Below are 19,371 nucleotides of genomic sequence, written 5' to 3'. Positions count from 1 at the left end.
CCAAGTAGTTCTTAGATGTCTAATATATAAAAATTATAGTCGTCATTCATAATATCACATTATCTCTCCACCTTCTGTGTTTCAGGACAAATTGGTGCCCGGGCTAAAACCTGATTATCGTGATCAGAATAAAAGGACAAATTAGGTGGATGGTCCTTAGCTACAGTGTCCTTTAATGCCAATCACATTTACACTCTGTTACAATTTACGGTCTAAAAGACTTTCCATTTAGGTTTCTTTTATGGCTCAGAAGGATTTTTAAACATACACAGTTTACCAGCTCATCTTCAAAACACAAAGCAAAAAGCCATCCATCTGAAAAGTGAAATTATGGGGCCAACCTGGCTTAAGATGACACCATTAGGAACCCACTGTGAGAAGCACAAAGCCTCTAGCCAGTCGTTACTATTATCGTGCATTTAAGCAAAGGGCAAACTCAGATCCTCTTTGTAACTGATTGCCTTGTCCCACTTAGTACTGTAAAGGAGATATTGGTTGTAAAACCTAATAGTGTAAAATAGACTTGGTAAAGGATGGCCTTCCCAGTTCTTTTAGATCCTGCTCATGTAATCTTCCTGCTGCAGAGTGAGAATATGACTCTTATTAAATGCAGTTCAGGATGTTCTGCCAAAGGCGATATTACTCCAGACCTGTGACTGTTCCAGCAAATGAAAACCTAAATAAACCCCACAATAGCACCTAGTGTTCTTTAAAGGACTCCTGATCCAAGCAAGCATTTCCACATAAATAAATTAACACTGTCATGAGTAATGGTGCATTTTTGACATGCTCATGTTACTGGCGTATGAATGTGAATTTGGGGGCATGCCTCTTTTAGGGACAAAAGAAGAGTCCTCTACATGCCTCCCCTAATTTAGAAAACCCATAGCATAGTAGGGATCTGTTCAGAAAGCAGAGTTTTAGATGGTGTCCCTCGTATGAAATAAACTTCACTCAGACTTTTAGACCTTCTGTATCCAGAATGCTCAGAAAATAGACTTTTGAAGAAACCCACCCCCAGTATTCCAAAAGTTAAATTCACTGTTTTGTGAATTAAATATTAGTGAAAATGATATTGAACTATATATTTAATAAAGAATAAGTATGAGCTAATATGGTCAGAAAATACTTAAAAACTAGATACTTGTTTTCTAAAGGATCTCTTCCATGGAATTTCTATTATGCTACAGTCTTTCTATTTCAAAACATGGGTTAAATTAAATTATGTATTTTTAACACAGAGAAATGGTGTTGATTTTCCTCTTCAGTCCTCTTCCGATTTTCTATTACTTTATAAAGAACACAAAGTATATTATTTATGTTTTTAGAAATTATTGTTAAGTGGAATGACAAGCGTGGCCAAACATCATTATCTCAGAAAGCACTCTCTGGAAGAGGAGGCATTTGGGATTCTCAAAAGTACTTTCAGTAAAAAAAATTTTTTAAAGCATAGTATAATGCTAGGAAATTAACTTTAGTCGTTAAAGCGGGCAATAAATATCTCAGAGTAATAATTACCACCATCGTACTTTACCAGGTTTGAATGGTCGCTATCTTAGAGATTTACTAATCCTAATTAGACATTATATTCTTTTTTTTTTAAGATTTTATTTATTTATTTCAGAGAGAGAGTGTGAGCAGAGCAGGGAGGCAGAGGGAGAAGCAGATTCCCCACCAAGCAGGGAGCTCAATGCAGGGCTCAGTCTAGAATCTGATCATGACCTGAGCTAAAGGCAGACGCTTAACAGGCTGAGCCACCCAGGCACCCCCAGGGATTATATTCACTGTGGGTACTAAACGTTTGAAAGATTGTATAACTAACTGATGAAAGAACTGGAATAAATATTTTAATATTAATTTACCTTTCTATAGGGCTTGACAATTCATCAACTGCCTTTACTTAACATTGTTTGATCCTTAAGACAAGTAGGCAAATAAGACATTTCATCCCACCTCCCACCCTGGCCCTAGCTTATTTTCTGGTGATTTTTTCCTAGCAGACTTGAAGAAAGAAAAATCAGAAGCTAAGTAACTTGCCCTAGATCACAGAGCTGAAACTAGCTGGCACTAGATATTATGCCCTTGTTCTTTACTTCCCTCCAGGAAAGCTGATATATCTGTAGCTGTTGGCTTTCTCTTAGGTTTCATGGGTGGACACGTTCAGTGAAGATTCTGAAAGGCATGCTAAGTATTTTTATATTTACTCTTAGGAGGAGAACAAGGTCTAGTGGTTCCTACCCTTCCATGCCTCTGTCTCACCATTAACAGATGGTAGAACTCAATCGAATCCATGCACTGAAAGGATATAGCCGCCGAGTGTATTTTGACTGTAGGGAGGAGAGACTTAAAATTTAGTATGTCTTAGAAACAAAAGCACATATCTCGTCACTGGACAAATGCTGAGATGATGAATTTTTATTCAAATGTAGAATTTAGTGTTGTTTGAGACAGAGATGCCTCTGACAGCTCTCAGCCTATGCACATAGGTGCATTTCTGATTGACTCTCCTGAAATTCCCGCATTTAAAAATTCTCACCATTGGTAGTAGAGTTCGGATCCTTGTCTGGGATTTGACTGTCTTAAGAGGATTTGCTTGTACCTGTGACTCCGAGTAAAGTGCTAGAATCCACAATTGGATTCATTTAGGGTTTTAATAACCATTCCTGCTTTCACCACGGCTTTTGGTTTAAACAAACCCTCAGTTCGGAATCTGGGTTTTTTGTTTTGTTTTGCTTTTTTGATTCTTTACTACCCATCACTACTTACATTAATTTTCAAAATGGTATTTTAGGCCTGAAATTTAATCCTAAGAAAGGCATTCCAAACTTTGGAAAAGGTTTGGGCACAAACGTTTTCATTACACTATTATTTATGATAGGTAAAATTATTTATGATAGTGAACAAGTCTATACACCCAGTATTTCAGAAATGATGATGTAAATTTGGCCCGTCCTGAAGTTGGAATATTATGTAGCCATTAAAAGTTATGCCTTATGGAGATTTTAAATGACATAAGTGACAAAAATTACATTATTAAATAACACCATTATTGATAAAAATATTATTACCATAAGTAAACAAAGCAATTAAGAAGAAGAGCAAGCATACGTATGGTACCTGTTATGAGTTACTCATCAAAGTACTTACATATATCATGTCACTTGGAGGTAAGTATTCCTGGTACTTAGAAGAGAAGTACTTTCGATAAGTTCAGTTTTTGGATGAGGAAACTGGATTCTAGTTGTAAGGTCACACACTCAATTAGTGGAGGAGTGGGGTTTTGAACCCCTGAACTCAGCCACTACGGCTGTTCTTCTCAATGTAATGTTTATAACAAATGCTCTTGTCCATATTGCGGCATGTGTGCATGTGTGTATGGAAAAGTTAGAAAAGCAGGTGACTCAGTTTCCAGCACTGGTGACCTGCGTGGTGGGAACATGGATGGCTTCACCTTGCTCTAGGTTTTCTATATCTTCTAAAGAGCATGTGCTGTTCTTGTTATTAGGACATAATGCAATTTTAAATAAATGAATAAAGGGGAGCCTCTTTTATACTTTCCAGAATTTCCTGTCACTCAGTGAAAACCCACCCTTATACTGTCATTTCCGAGTCTTTCAGTATCTGTCCAGTAAGACCAAAGTGGCCAGCTTCCTCTGCCATGATTTGGCATCACTTGAATGGGTTTGGACACATTCCAAATTTGCCTGGACAGTTTTCTACTTTCCAATCATATGCAAAAATCCAGGAGGCTCATGGGAATATATGATCTGAGTTCTGGATCCCTCAGATCCCGTCTCATAATTTTTAGTTGATTTGGCTAAATGCATGGGTAGATTAGCCATGGAACAAATACTACTAAAGACTTTATGGAATAAATACTGGGAAGCATTTTCAAATGGCGCGCTGTTTTCACTGAACTATGAACAGATGGGTTGTTTATGCTGTTTCAAATGCAGCCGGTTTTTTGAGGTAGTTTTGTGTGTGAGGATTTTTTTGTTTTTTGCTGGTAAAAAGTAGAATTAGGGTTCTTTTGTTTTTCTCCTTGACTTTCCACTAAACTTACTTATTTATTTATTTATTTATTTATGAGAGCAAGCACACATGTGCATGAGTCAGTGGGGAAAGGGAGAGGGAGAGAATCCTAAGAGGATTCTGCGCTCAGTGCAGAGCCCCATGTGGGCTCAGTCCTAGAACACTGAGATCATGACCTGAACCGAAATCAAGAGTCAGATACTTAACAGACTGAGCCACCCAAGCACCCCTCTACTAAACCATATTTCAATGCTTGCCTTTATAAACTATAATTTGCAATGATCAAGTCATACCCCGAATGCTAAAGGAATCTGTTGAAAGACATTTGAAAGAGTCTCTTTCTTTTAAAAATACATATGAAGGATACTTACCAGTAAAACATGATTGAAGATTTTACTTCAACATAATTGGAGGACTGTGATGATACAGATGAAAGAAGATTGGTCATGAAACAGAGTGATGGGCACATAGGAGCTCATTATTCTTCCCACTTCTGTTTATGTCGAAAAGTTGTCATCATCAAAAAAATGAATCCAACACCTAACTGCTCTCCCGGTGATTCTATTGCATCATGAGACGCAACAAATACAGTTTGGAAGGGAAATTTTCAGTTAAGTTCCATAGAACTTTAGTCTATAAAATGCCAAAACAAGCAGTTGAAATGTGAAAAATTCTGACAGTCTATCACATTGTTTGCATACAAGGCTTAACCATGCCAAAGAATAATTTGACTGATTTTTTTCATCTCAGCTAATCTTATAGTAATAATATTAATGGGTTTTGATAGGTGTAAGTATGGCTTTTGAGCTGTAAGCCTTCTATAAGCCCTTAGTCTCTTGCCTATGAACTTTTGTGCAAGTATCTGAAAAGTTCACTTTGATTTTAGACCTTCAGCCTTCTGAGCCATCCGACCTGTGCTCTCGAGACTGGTAGTACTTTTCCTTCTTCATTATACTTGCCTGGAATTTAACAGTGGATCTCTGGTTACCTGTGAACAAAATCAGCATTTTAGTTTGGCCCAAACCTACCCTGCAGGTTGATTTCTTCATCTACAGACCATTTCCTAGAAATGGAACTATACAGTCGAAAAAAGAATGAGCTTTTTGAAAGCTCTTGATACTCATTTTCAAATACTTTTCTGAACTAGTTGTGGCAATGTGTGTTCCTACCAAGTATGTAACAGTGCCCATTTCACCATACACAAATAAACACTATTTTTCAGAATCTCTCTTGATATGAGATAGGGAGGAAGTTCTCCTTTTTATTTATTTATTTATTTTTTTAAGATTTATTTTTTGATTTTAGAGAGAAAGCACGTAAATGGAGGGGAGGGTCAGAGAGAGAGGGAGAGAGAGGCAGAGAAGCAGTCTCACCGCTGAGTGCAGAGCCAGGTACAGGGCTTAATCCCAGGATCCCAAGATCAAGACCTGAGCTGAAACCAAGAGTTGGAGGCTTAACCTTTAAAAATCTCCTTTTTAAAAAAATTATCACAGTGCCTGGATGGTTCAGTCATTTGAGCATCTGCCTTCAGCTCAGGTCATGATCCCAGGACCCTAGGATCTAACCCCACATGGGCCCCTTGCTCCCAGCGGGGTGCCTGCTTCTCCCTCTGCCTGCTGCTCCCCCTGCTTATATTCTCTCTCTCTCTCTCTCTGTCAAATAAACAAATAAAATCTTTAAAAAAGTTATCACGGAGGATGGATATTTTCCAAGTTTTCATTATTGTTCACTTTTTCCATTTAAAATGCATTTATTCATAGATGCCCAAATTGTATTGTGATCATATTCATAGTACTATTTTACAGCAGGATACAGGATACCTCTGTTCTCAAACATAAACTTCCTGGGAAGGGTCCCAGATGAGAGGGTCCGGTCATCTGACCCATTTCTGCATTTGTAGCACCTGGCCTGGTGTCTGGTGCAGGATACTCAAATGTGCATAGAAGAGGATAGTGTCCATTTTTAAAAAATATTTTATTTATTCATCCATGATAGACATAGAGAAAGAGAGAGAGGCAGAGACACAGGCAGAGGGCGAAGCAGGCTCCATGCCGGGAGCCCGACGCGAGACTCGATCCCGGGACTCCAGGATCGCACCCTGGACCAAAGGCAGGCGCCAAACTGCTGAGCCACTCAGGGATCCCCCGATAGTGTCCATTTTGAGTTGGAATTTCTATAATGTTCATTATTAAGAAATCTATTTTTTTTATCAGTGCTTTCAAGAGGAAACCCCTGGAAGGTTCTGGGAAGCCAGTGGCTGTAATGTGGGAATAATTGCCCTTCTGATTTGTGAAATGTGCTCTCCATATCAGTAGCATCATGTAGGAAAACGAACAGTGTTGTGCTGAAATGTGCAAATTGATTGTATGATGTCACAGTTACCAGTAATTTCTCTTGCATTCATACCATTATCTAAATTACAGACTTAGTATGATTGACAAATTTAGGGAAGACTTTTTTTTTTTAATTTTTTTTTATTTATGATAGTCACACAGAGAGAGAGAGAGAGAGAGAGGCAGAGACATAGGCAGAGGGAGAAGCAGGCTCCATGCAGGGAGCCCGACGTGGGATTCGATCCCGGGTCTCCAGGATCGCGCCCTTGGTCAAAGGCAGGTGCCAAACCGCTGCACCACCCAGGGATCCCCAAGGGAAGACTTTTTTTTAAAAGATTTTATTTATTTATTCATAGAGACACACAGAGAGAGAGAGAGAAAGAGAGAGAGGCAGAGACACAGGCAGAGGGAGAAGCAGGCTCCACACAGGAAGCCTGACATGGGACTCGATCCTGGGTCTCCAGGATCACACCCTGGGCTGAAGGTGGGGCTAAACCACTGAGCCACCTGGGCTGCCCTAGGGAAGACTTTTTTTTAGCTTGTTGCTCTAGATTATTTTAGTAGCATTTTTCCCCCTTTCTCAGTCTTGGTATTAAAAATTAAGAGATAAATTAGAAGCTTTTTATTATTTCTTTCTTTCTTTTTTTTTTTTTTTTTTTTTTTAGGATTTTATTTTGGGGAAAGCTCTAAATCCATCACAGTCTTAGTGAAATTTTGTGTCACTCCGCTCTCATCAGGTCACCACCACTTACAGAGCCAAGCAGAGTTTGGCCTTCTCTTCCCACATGTCTGCATGTGATTCTTCTAAAGAATAAAGTAACAGTCATCCCTTTCAAACAACCTCAGGTTCCAGTCCTATTTTTTAAAAAGCATCTTCCCTGTCCCCGTTGTCTGAGATGCACCTAGAAAGGCCAGCCCTAGAAAGGAATATTTGATTACCCCCTCAGTTTATTCCATCTCCTGGTTTCGTATGAAGAAAGTCAAGCCTATGATGCTTTCTCCTTCTTTTCATTCTGGTGTCATTTCGTGACAGATGGTGAATAAAAGCAGCGATCCCAGGCCAGGTGGCAGAGTATCTGTGTCTGCATTTTGACGACACCTGTCACTGGAGAATCCAGGCACACAGACTGAGAGAATGTCCAGGGACCAAGCAGAGGAAATGGGCAGCCTGGAAGCCCTACCAGCTGACAAGGGTACCGGGCTCTCGCCAGCTAATGCGGTTTTGGTGTAATTTTGTAGTTAGCCGCAAATTTTTAAGCAACTTGTGTTGCACAGGAGTTGCTCATAATTTGTTTCATGTTTTCTCTTGCTTGACTTTCCCACCATGAGGTGCAGGATTCTCTGCAAGAAATCATCAATGAAATAAAAGGGCCGTCGACATTTTGCCACCCTTGTGATTAACCAAGGTGTTTAGCTCAGGTTCTAGAATATTAGGTATATTTCTTATTCTCCAACGGCTTCAAACTGTGCTTTGGTAAAGAAAGCAAGCTCAAATGGTTTCATTAGGTGATCTGTGATCCAATATGTAGGTCATTGTCAAGTCGGTTGGCCTATCCAACCTAAAGTAATCTGCCAGCAGAGATCTGGCCCTGACTTCTTGCCGAGCTAACGTTCTGATGGGGTTCACAGAAACACAAGAACTGATCATTTTGAACTCTTGACATTATAGCATTTTTGACATAGGCAGAAAGAGGAGAAATCTACTTCAATTTTCTGTGTAATCAGCTATCTTTCTATTGGCCTTCTAATACTTGCTGTTCTGACATATAAACAGAGGAAAGAGAGAGAAAATGCATGTATGTATGTGTCTGTATCAGCATAAGTTTAGCTACTTACTGTCTCTTGAATATCATCATCAATCCATTCTGAGATTCTTGGACGTAGCAAAGCTTTCCACCTCTGACTGGCAACACTGATCCATCAAGGTTGCTATCCTTTGGCCATTTCAGCAGAGAATGAGCCTTGCCTGGTTTTGAATATGAAGTTTTGTGGCTTATGTGTCTTCCTCAAGTTATCATTTGCATGATATCCTCCACTTCAGGTCACACACCCTGCTACAGCCTATACTTTCTACCATGTGGGAGGGAAACCCACGTGCTTTACTTTCTGTCCAAACACAAAATGGACTTTCTGGCAACACTAGTTTGGAACCCTCCATGGACGTTTATTTTTATTTTATTTTATTTTATTTTATTTTATTTTATTTTATTTTATTTTATTTATTTTTTTATTTATTTATTTTTTTTAACAAATGGCAGACAGAAGGACATAGGACATTGTTCTGGGGCTGTTTCACCCAATTCATTGACTCAGAAACAATGTCGTGGTGCAAACAAAGGTCTCTGGGCATTGTTTTACGTTTATCCTATACTGCTTCCATGATAATGCACTTACTGCCTTGTTTTGTTTTGTGAGCCAAAAATGAGATTTGGCCATGAAATTCTACAGCTTTGGGTATTTGGGAATCCCTCTCTGATAGCCAAAATTAAGTAGCAGCTCTAAATGATATGGAGAAGTCCAAGCTAAAGAGCCTCCAATTCCTTGTCCTTGTTATCCAGAAATTGTCATTCTCTTGGTAATGATTTTGGCTTCATTCACTTGTACAGTCAGTCATTCACTTAATAAATTAGAATGAAATACCTGGTATGCCACAGACACTATTAGACCATCTCATAGCAATTTTAGTGTCCGGTGGAGAAATACACACTGGTGTTTGTGTTTATGGTATTAAGGACCATATAGAATAGTGGACTTGAGCATAATTCTCTTTCCTCATTAGGTTGCTTTTGATGAGAAACAGAATTTATTTAAACTCATCATTGGGAAAAGGCCCTCCCAATGCTCTATGGGAGTGAAATGTGGAACTGTCTGCAATGCCATGTGTGACAATGAGTTCAAAATTGTAGCTTAACAGGGTTTTCATAACCTGTGGTTCTACTTCTAGAAGTTCATCCTAAGGAGCTGTAAAGATGTTCATTTGAACTGTATATTCAATTTTTCACTATTTTTAAAAATCTATTGGTCTGATGGTGGGATAAGTTACATACATTGTGGTCTATCTATGCAATGGAATCATAAACAGACACTAAAAGTGATGAGGGCAAGCACCTGGGTGGCTCAGTTAGTTGAGCATCCGACTCACTTTGATCTTGGAGTAGTGAGATTGAGCCTCCTGTTGGGTTCCTTGCTCAGCGTAGTCAGCTTGAGATTCTTTCCCCCTCCCTCTTTCTCCCCCTCTGCTCCTCCACCCGCTCTCATACACACTCTCTGTCTCTCTCTCTCAAATTTAAAAAAAAAAAATGATGTTGAAGAATATTACCTGAAAAATTGAAGCTATTTTTGTACATGTACTTTTCACACATTCGAGAAACAGGAAAATGTTGGGGTCACCTGGGAATCTGACTTCAGTTTATCAATCACAGAGGGTCATTGTGAAAATTAGTGGGCTAATTCACATAAAGGGCTTAGCCGGGTATTTGGCACATAGTAAATGTGACCCATAATAACGTCGGTAATAACAATGATTGGAGATTGCGTCGAATAAAAACTAAAAATCTACACATCAAAACATTAACATTGTTTATGTACATCTGCATGATAGAATAAACTTTGATTTTGTTTTGTGTTGTTTTTTCAGTTTGCCTGAGTATTTTTTGAATTTCTGCAATTAACAGTGGAAGACACCTCAGTGAAAGAGTTGTGGTCACATTGGCATTATGAGCACCAATGTTTTTTAATAGATGTAGGATCTTCTTTGTTAACAGTGGAATTGGGGGGAAATGAAACAATTGCTTGCAGATATTTATGGCTAAGATTTCACCAAGACAAATATTATGCCGTAGTGATTGTCATTGGGAAAATTCATTGTATTTCTAGGGCGTCTGTATTAGCAGTGGTGGCCAAATAGCTGTATTAATGTTCTGGTGTGTGATTTGGGTTAATTACTGTCATAGTTTTATTAGGCTTTGACATGACTTTTTTTTTCCCCAGGAAGTAAAACTTAAGGATATATTCATTTCTAATAAAGGACAACTAAAATCAACAACTATAAAACCACAGTGTCTGTAGGAGAGTGAAGATTTCATAATATTGACTTTCCATAGAAAGCCTCCTTTGTTGTTTTTTTAAAGATATTGATTGATTGATTGATTTATATTAAAGAAGGAGGAGGGTTAGGGGCAGAAGGAGAGCGAGAATCCCATGCAGACTCCATGCTGGCTATAGAGTCTGTTGCGGGGCTCCCACAACCCAAGCCAAAACCAGGAGTCAGACACGCAACTGACTGAGCCCCTCAGGTGCACCCAGAAAGCCTCCTTTGATTTTACTTACCTTTGGACATGTGCTAGTTTACCTGTCTAGAGAAGCCTGTTTAAGACCAGAAGGTTCTGGGAAGACTTTCTGGAGAAGAGACTGGTTGCATTTTTCTCTTGTTACTGTTAGAACCCTCTTTTTTTTCTAAAGTTTTTTGTAAAGTTAACCACCTCTTACTTGTCAGCCATTCTTTTTTTTTTAAGATTTTTTAAAAATTTACTTATTTGAGAGAAAGAAAGCATGAGCAGGTGGGGAGGAGCAGAGAGAGAGGAAGAAGCAGACTCCCCGCTGAGCAGGGAGCCAGATGACCTGTGGCGCAATCCCAGGGTCCTGGAATCATGACCTGAGCCGAAGGCAGACACTTGACTAACTGAGCCATGAGGTACCCCTCTTTATATTATTCTTTATATTAAATTATCCCTGTTCAAATTACTGATGAGACTTCTATCTCCTAACTGGACCCTGACCGGAAGAGAGGGGACAAGAGAAAAGCCACCTGCGAAACGAATTAATTGCTACTGAACTGCCAACTCATGACCAACACTCTATATTCTTCAACATGCTTAATAACTGATTTTATTTTAGTATGGATTACATCAGACATCCCATAATCAGGTGCTAAATATGCCCATCAGCATTACTGCATTGAGTACAAAATAAGTAAATACCCTTTATGCCTCCATAATATGAAGGCATTTATCCACTCAGCAGAGATTCATCCAGCAGTGTAGGCATGCTTGGCACTAGAAGAGGTGCTAAAAAAAGGAATGGTACTCTGGCCTTGCCTTGCTAGCTTGTCTTGGAGACGGGCCCTGGGTATGTGAAAAGTTAACCAACAATGCAATAAGAGTTTTCAAGGCAGCATACCGTCCCATTAGCATTTGTATTGCTTCATATTTCCAGACTAAGTAATGTTGCAGAACACCAGTATTTTGTTCTGCACAACCCGCTCACATTTCTAAGCACATGGGCGTTCATTTGTCTTTTCAGTTGTTTTCCATTTTCCCTACATACCCGATACTTGCTGGTAGGAATTTCAAGGGTTGCAAATTGGTAGGTCCTCTGTAATCAATGAAAATAGTTTATGACACCAGATCTTTGAAATGGTGTCTGAATATGCACACTTTGGGACTTTAGGAGTTATCTCTTTTACTGTATAAATTACTGGAAGCCAGCTGTGCAGGATGAAGCAGGAGTGCTTTGTGGAATGTCAATGGTTTGGAGATTGTAGGGCTCTATGGGAAGTGATTCAAGTTTTAGAACCTTTACGCAGGCAAGATTCATGGAGCCAGAATGAGGGTCTGGTGTCCCTTCCTGCATGTGCACTGTATGGGATAATACTGAAGATGTTCTCTTCTCAAAATTATTCTAGAAAGTCCCTTGAGTGAAGCTATGTGCCCCTCTCTGTGTAGTTCTTGTAGAGGCGTTGGATCATATTGACAAGCAAATTGGTGTCTGGAACTCTGAAGTATTGGTGAAGGAAAGACTCTGGAGTCTGCTATAGCCCAGCCTTTCCCAGCACATATTTTGAGGATCCTTTCGCATACTGAAAGATGCTCGACCTTGGTCAAGTCCTGGGAAATGCTCTCTAGTCTAGAATATCCTCCTTCTCTTAGACACTGCCAGTGCATAACAAAGGCTCCCTGATAAGTCCTAAAATAAAAGGAACCTGTCATTTTATAACAAGGTATTCCTGAAATTTTATCTACGCTGGATCCTTTCTTCCTTTAAATATTTACTGTCCCACCAAAATATTGTTTTCTCTACACCAGTTAGGGAATCTAGCTGTTGTTTTTGAATATCCATCTTCAGAGCCTTCACCCACGTTTGTGTGTGTGTGTGTGTGTGTGTGTGTGAACCTTTAGGGCTCTTAAAAAAACTTTTTTTGGTGGCTCCTGTCTGAGAGTGGATTTCAATCTGCACTTGTTTGGGCAAACAGCTGTTTGCGCTTAGCTTAGCAAAACAGGCCCTTGTTTTCTGAGCCCAGGTCAAGGTGAGGCAGGGCTTGTTAAGGTCCCTGGAGATGTTCATTAGTGGCACTTTCTGTCCCCATCCAGGTCCCCGTGGGAAGAGAAGGGGATTCAAGTATAGGAACGAGTATGGGAATGTGGCCTTTTGCTGGCCACCTAGACATCATGCTCTGGTTTTACAATCTCTTGACAGTGTTTTAGGAAGAAAGCAACCCATTGCAAGCCAAGGCAACATGTTGGCATCACTCGGCCTGGGTTGGATTGTCTTTGCCAAAACACTTGCTTTAAGATAGGCGTATATGAATTAATTCATTTATTATGTGAGTATTTGCTATACATACAAATTTATCAAAACTGATATAGAGAGATAGGTCAACATCTGAATGCAGTGTTTTCTCTAAAGGCAAATGATTTTTTTTTTCTGGTTCCAAAAATAAAAATGTTGTACAAATTTCAAACAGCATGTGGATCCCTGGGTGGCTCAGCAGTTTAGTGCCTGCCTTCAGCCCAGGGCGTGATACTGGAGTCCTGGGATCAAGTCCCACATCGGGCTCCCTTGATGGAGCCTGCTTCTCTCTCTGCCTGTGTCTCGGCCTCTCTTTCTGTGTCTTTCATGAATGAATAAATAAAATATTAAAAAAAAAATCAAACAGCATGAGGGCAGGGCCCATTACGGAGAGAGGAAAACTGGGATGCCTTGGCCCCTTGTGTGTTAAGAGAATCCTGCTGTATGTTCTATCTGTAGTCAGGAGTTTTAAAAGTGTTTATAAATATGTGTCACCTGGGCAGCCCCAGTGGCTTAGTGGTTTAGTGCTGCCTTCGGCCCAAGGTGTGATCCTGGAGACCCTGGATCAAGTCCCACGTTGGGCTCCCTGCATGGGGCCTGCTTCTCCCTCTGCTTGTGTCTCTGCCTCTGTGTGTGTGTGTGTGTTTCTCATGAATAAATAAATAAAATCTTTAAAAAGAAATATAAATAAATAAATAAATAAATAAATAAATAAATAAATAAATGTGTCACCTAAGTAAGATGGAACTCTGCTATAAAGTGGTTTTGACCCTAACAGTGTGTCATAGCCATTTCTTGATATTGGTAGATATATTTTTTCCTTGTCCTGTTTTAACCACTTTTTGTCATTATACTGAATGTGATACCATAATTTAACTGGTTATCAATAGATTATCCCATAAATAGATATTTTTTAGTTGTTTCCAATTTTCCCTCTATAAATGAGCAGCACCAGAGTGTGATAGTCACATGTCTGTGCCCTTACCCACTTATCCAAGTTTTTTTCTTTATATAAATTCTTGGAAGTAGATTTCCTGAGTCAGTGAGTGTGCCCACTATTAATTTTGGAAGGCTATTACATATAATACTACTCAAACCAAGTATGCCAGTACCTACTTGAAAATTTTCTCATTCACACAGTGTATTTTTGATCTGGAAGTCATTATTTTTAACATACAAAGTCCTTGTGCTGTTATTCAGTCTCATTCCTCCTCTCTTCTATCTCTAGTAGCCTAATTTCTTCACCTATTTCAACTGTTGGAAGCATATAAGAAAGTCCATAGGAAACAACAACAAAAACATTGATCTCTAAACATACTAAGTTAATTTTAAAAGTAACCAGGTTTTTTTTTAAAAGGCTTTATTTATTTATTCATGAGAGACACACACACAGAGAGGGGCAGAGACAGAGGGAGAGAGAGAGAGAGAGAGAAAGAGAGAAAGAGAGAGAGAGAAGCAAGCTCCATGCAGGGAGCCTGATTGGGACCTGATCCCGGGACTCCAGGATCATGCCCTGGGCTGAAGGCAGGTGCTAAACTGCTGAGCCACCCAGGGATCCCCAGTAACCAATTTTTTAATCCAAAATAAATACAGCACTATGTACTCTTGGACTAATATTACTAGATAATAGCCTTGCCAAAATGGGATCCAACTAAATGCCTTAGTTGTACAGAGGCACAAAGTTATAGATTTCAAGCCATCAGGAAAATACAGATTTCCAGGCCATGATCACATTTGTCTCTTCTCTTATCATCCTGCCTCCTGCTTCTTCTTTACCGCAGTGGCCTGACTTCCAACCAGAATTTTAATCTCCCTTAGGTTTCATGGGAGGTGGTATACAGAGGATCTCAAATTCATAGATAAACCTCCTATAGGTTTATCTTCCCAACTCATGCAAATGACTAAAAATCACGACTGAAAATTTTTCTTTCCCCTCAGGAGATTAAAAAGAATGTTTATCTCTGACACATACTCCCAACTAAAATTGTGTTCTTAACTTTTTAGTTATACCAACAGATATTCAAGGGATTGGGTATAGAAGCAGGTGGGTTACTGCTTTGTGAAAAATGATTGATCATGGAGGAAAGACTCTGAAACTCTTGTTTGCTCTTCACTGACCGCTAAGCCCAAAGAAGAGAATTAATATGTCACTTATATATGTGCTCGAAGTATTATTAATTTCTCTTTATTATCTGAGAATTTCAACTTAGATTATAGAGTGTAACTGCACCAAACATGGTATTGATTGATTCAAGACACATTCTCATAGTGGGAGGGAATATAAGTAGGAGGGTTATTACAAAGATAAACTTACTATGATATTTTTAATTAGCCAAAGTTTATGTATAGTGTAAGCAACTTTCCCAAGTATATTTTTATATTGCATTATTATGGTACAGTGATAATCGTATTTGAAGGTGCTTATTCCATAAATGGATTATAGCATCAGCTCTCATGACAGCTGAGGTTATTGAACCTGTGTTTATTACGAGGTTGAGAGAAGGGAATCGCAGTGAGTTTAAATGACTTGCCCAAAGTCAGCCTGATAGCCAGAACTGAAACCTGAGGATCTGCCCAATTCTCAGAGACCTTGCACTTGACCTGGATGCTCTGCTGATTCCCATGGTCCTGGGACAGGTGGTGGATCTGTCATTGTATCAGCCATGCCTTTTGGTGTCATTTGAATACAGTTCAAATTCAGTATCATAGCTGTGCTGCCTGCTTTCTTGGTGTTTATTGGCTGAAAACCTTCCCATAAACTACATCAAATTGGTCCAGGTTTATATGACAGAAAGAGACAGTTTTCCACTAAAATAGCAAATGTTGGATAAATAAATCATGATATATCCATATGATCGTATTCTCTACATTGATAGAAAAGAGCAAAACTATTGCTCCATGGGATGTAGTTGAATCTTGATACTGCAATGAGTAAAAGCAGGTGAAACAAGAGACTCTATGATTCTCTTCTGTATACATATAGAATATGGGGGGAGTATCAACTGGTGGGGAGTTGTACGGGAGCTTTCTGGAATACTGGAAAGGTTTGTTTTCATCTGCACTGAGATGACACCTGTGTATACGTGTATACGTAGAAAGTCCTACAGCTGTACACCTAAGGTTTGTGTTCTTTATTATTTTATGTTAGATCTCAATTTAAAATCCAGATAAAAAGTAAATCACAGCACACATCTCATCTGGGGCTTCAGTGTCCATGCGAGGGCCATTTTAACCTAAGGACATCTGCATCTTAGAATTGATGCTTAATGAGACCTCTTATCAAAGCATGCAGTATATTTTATGAAGGTTTTATTCGAAAGTTTAAGAAACTTTGAGAACTAAAGGGGATGCGCCCCATTAGCTGACAAACCACTTTATGTGGCTCATTCTCTGTACTCTTCTACCAACAGAATATTGCTCTGCGCTTCATCTAGCATTGTTGGACCTCACAGATTTAATATTCTAAAGACACTCTCATGTTTCCCAGAGCACTGTTAGCCTCTTTGAATTACTTTTGCAGTGGTATTAAGGTCTGACTAGCACAACACCTGCAAAAAGGTGTTCCTAGATTTTAGGAGATTTTCATGTGACGTTTACAGATGTACAGTTATTTCCTATGCCATAAAACTTTGGCAATTTCTGTGCCATCATTGGAAGTCTCCTGCTTCTTAGTTGAACTCTTTGTAACAATCATGAATCAATCAGCCATTCCCCAAAGACTTTTTTGAGGTCTTTTCAAACAAAGGAAAGCTCAAAGTCTGGTTGACACAGTACTAATACTATACCTTTTAATACTGTTGCATAGCTCATAGGCCTTGAGAACATTACAAAAAGAAAAATTTCATATTCTTGTGTTTCATTTGCTTTTGTTCATCTAATAGCTATATCTGCAGCATAATAGATCCTACTTCAATTCTTGGCACTTATTAGGTGCTTTGTAAATATTTGTTTATTTTATATTTCTTAAGTAGTCTCCACTCCCAATCTGGGCTCGCACTTATGACCTTGAAATCAACATTTCCAGACTCTACTGACTGAGCCAGGCAGATGCCCCAATATTTGTTGATTTTTATAAGTTAGTGAGTCAGTTAGTGAATAAGCAGGTGGTTGGTTAATTGTATGGTTTAGCACTGATAATTTAACAAAATATTTACTATTCAAAACTTATCAAATTCTTCACATATGTGCCTGGCACTGTGCTGTTTTGTGTGGATTATCTCATTTAACTTTCTCAACAGACCTATGAGGGAAATATGGTTAGTATATCCATTTCATAGATCGAGGACACTGAGGCTTAGGGAAGCAAGGTAATACATTTACCTGAAGCCAGGACTAGCAAACTTCCTCTAGAAAAGACAGATAGTGAATACTTTTTGCTTTGCTGTTCAACTCTCATAGCTAGAAAGTAGCCACGGACAATATGTAAACTAATGGGCTTAGATGTGTTCCAATAAAATTTTATTTATAAAAAGTTAGTGGGTACAATTTTCTCAATGACCATAGTTTGCTGGTACCTGTCACACCTCATCACTGATAGAACTTTGACTTGAACCAAGGCAACATGACTTTGAAGACCATATAATTAACAAATTAGGAAGAAACTATGATCCATTAAAGTAAAAGGGTAGGAAACTTGCTTTAGCAGTCTTCATTAATGATGATTTTATTTTATTTACTTGTTTGTTTTGCTTTTTCCTTTCCTTCCAAAGTCTTTCTTTATCAATCACACTGCTTTTCAGTTGTGAATTTGGAAGAAAATAAAACCAAAGCTCTCTTCATTATAATAGTCCCCTGGTCTGTATTCTGTGGGTTGTAATACTTGTCATATACAACCTTTCATTCTGTCCCTGCAGGTCCACCCTGGGAGGTATGCATCATTGTCCACTTTCCCAGAGACATCAAGTCATGGACCTCAGGTCACACAACCAGTACACATCCAGAACTTGAATCAGAGTCTTTGGACATAAATCCCATATTTCTTATGCTAAAATTTTCTCTTATCTTTTTTTTCTCTCTTATTTCTTTCCCCCTTTTTCACTTCTTTTATAGCTACCTGTTGTTCTTTCCAGAAAGCAAACATTAGTTAGTGTCTGCTCTGTGCCAGTACTCAGGTGGGTGGATCTGGGAATATAAAATCAAATTAAATGAAATATGATCCCTGCCTGCAGGTAGCTGTCAGCCTAGTCAGGGAGGCAGGTGTTTAAGCAGGTCATGATATGACAGAAGATGCATTATGGGTGGCTCCTGGTGATGCTGGAGGGGATGAAGACCTCCGACTTGCTTAAACTTTGAGAACCTCCCCAGCCTGGATTTCCTCAATGGACCAACCACCTGGGCTGCCCTCTAGGCTTTAGGTACTGACAGGCAGAGATGAGCACCATGGGGAGGAACTAGAGAGTGATGAGTTAGCAGGTACTTGAGATGGGCCAGTGTGGATGGAATGGTTGGGGAAAGCCTCTAGTAGCTGAAGTTTGAAGAGTGAAATCTCTCCCTGCAAGGATCTGATTGAGGAACATTCTAGACAGAGGGAACAAGGCCAGGGCCAAAGTGAAAAGGCCCAGGAGTATCTGAAGAGGAAGGCGGAGGGAAGCCAATTCAGCTAGACTGGAATGAACTATGGGAATCATGGCAATAAGAATCTGCAGAGGGCCTTGGCCCAGATCCTGGAGAGCTGCTAAGCAGGCACGTGTTGTGATTAGATTTACTATTTAAAGGACTACTCTAACTCAGTGGTTCTCACTGTCAGAATCACCCAGGGAGCTGTCAAACATCCAGATGCCCAGATCACATCTTAGGTCAATCAGAACAGTGTTTCATCATTGTTGTTTGTTTTTCTTTTTGTTTTAAAGCTGATTAAAGGTGGTGCCAGTACTTGGAGGGCACAGTAGAGAACATAGGGAAGCCAGTTAGATAAAGCTGTTGGAGGTCATTTAGGTTCAGAGTGATGGTGGGCTAGGCAGCAGAATGGATGAGCTGGAGAGAGATGGTATATGAATTCGGATTTGAGGTATGGTTAGGATATAGAATCTTCTGCACTTGCTGATACATCATACGTGGTATGGAGAGAAAATAATTCCCTGGTTGGGTGAAAAATAATTCCTGGTCTACTGGGTGGAAAGATGTTACCACGTTACTGAAATGAAAGATTGACATAGAGGTAGGGGAGCTTATGCTTGGTTGGATTTAGCTTGTAACCCTGATACTATTGGTCCATCTGTAATCAGAAGTAATTGTATGTGTATCTTTATGTGTGTTTGTGTAAACCTGGCTGGGTACCAGCAAGGCAGGCCTGCCCTTTTTTGGAAAGGGTAGCTATGGCTAGTTTTTAAACAATCCTGGGTGTGTTAGGCACTGTGCTGAACATTCATTTAATTCTCTTAATAGGGGCACTTGGGTGGCTCAGCAGTTTAGCGCCGCCTTCAGCCCACGGCGTGATCCT

General features: G+C 39.4%; 1 protein-coding gene across 5 annotated transcripts in view; it reads left to right on the top strand.

Annotated features, from left to right (window-relative positions):
- Positions 1–19,371, top strand: part of PTPRG (protein tyrosine phosphatase receptor type G) — a 706,326-nt gene that overhangs the window by 510,040 nt on the left and 176,915 nt on the right. Inside the window, exon 1 of one of the 5 annotated variants that reach the window (XM_072785570.1) lies at positions 18,872–18,939. The exons of the other annotated variants lie outside the window; for them this stretch is intronic. Within the exon in view, the coding sequence (XP_072641671.1) occupies positions 18,901–18,939 (39 nt within the window). The 5' untranslated portion in view covers positions 18,872–18,900. Of the gene's footprint in view, positions 1–18,871; positions 18,940–19,371 lie in introns of those variants that run through there. 5 annotated transcript variants of the gene reach the window in all.

Source organism: Canis lupus, chromosome 19 (assembly GCF_048164855.1).
Source record: "Canis lupus baileyi chromosome 19, mCanLup2.hap1, whole genome shotgun sequence".
NCBI classification, from domain to species: domain Eukaryota; kingdom Metazoa; phylum Chordata; class Mammalia; order Carnivora; family Canidae; genus Canis; species Canis lupus.
The sequence above is the reverse complement of the archived record's forward strand: the minus strand, read 5'-3'. Positions and strand labels throughout refer to the sequence as shown.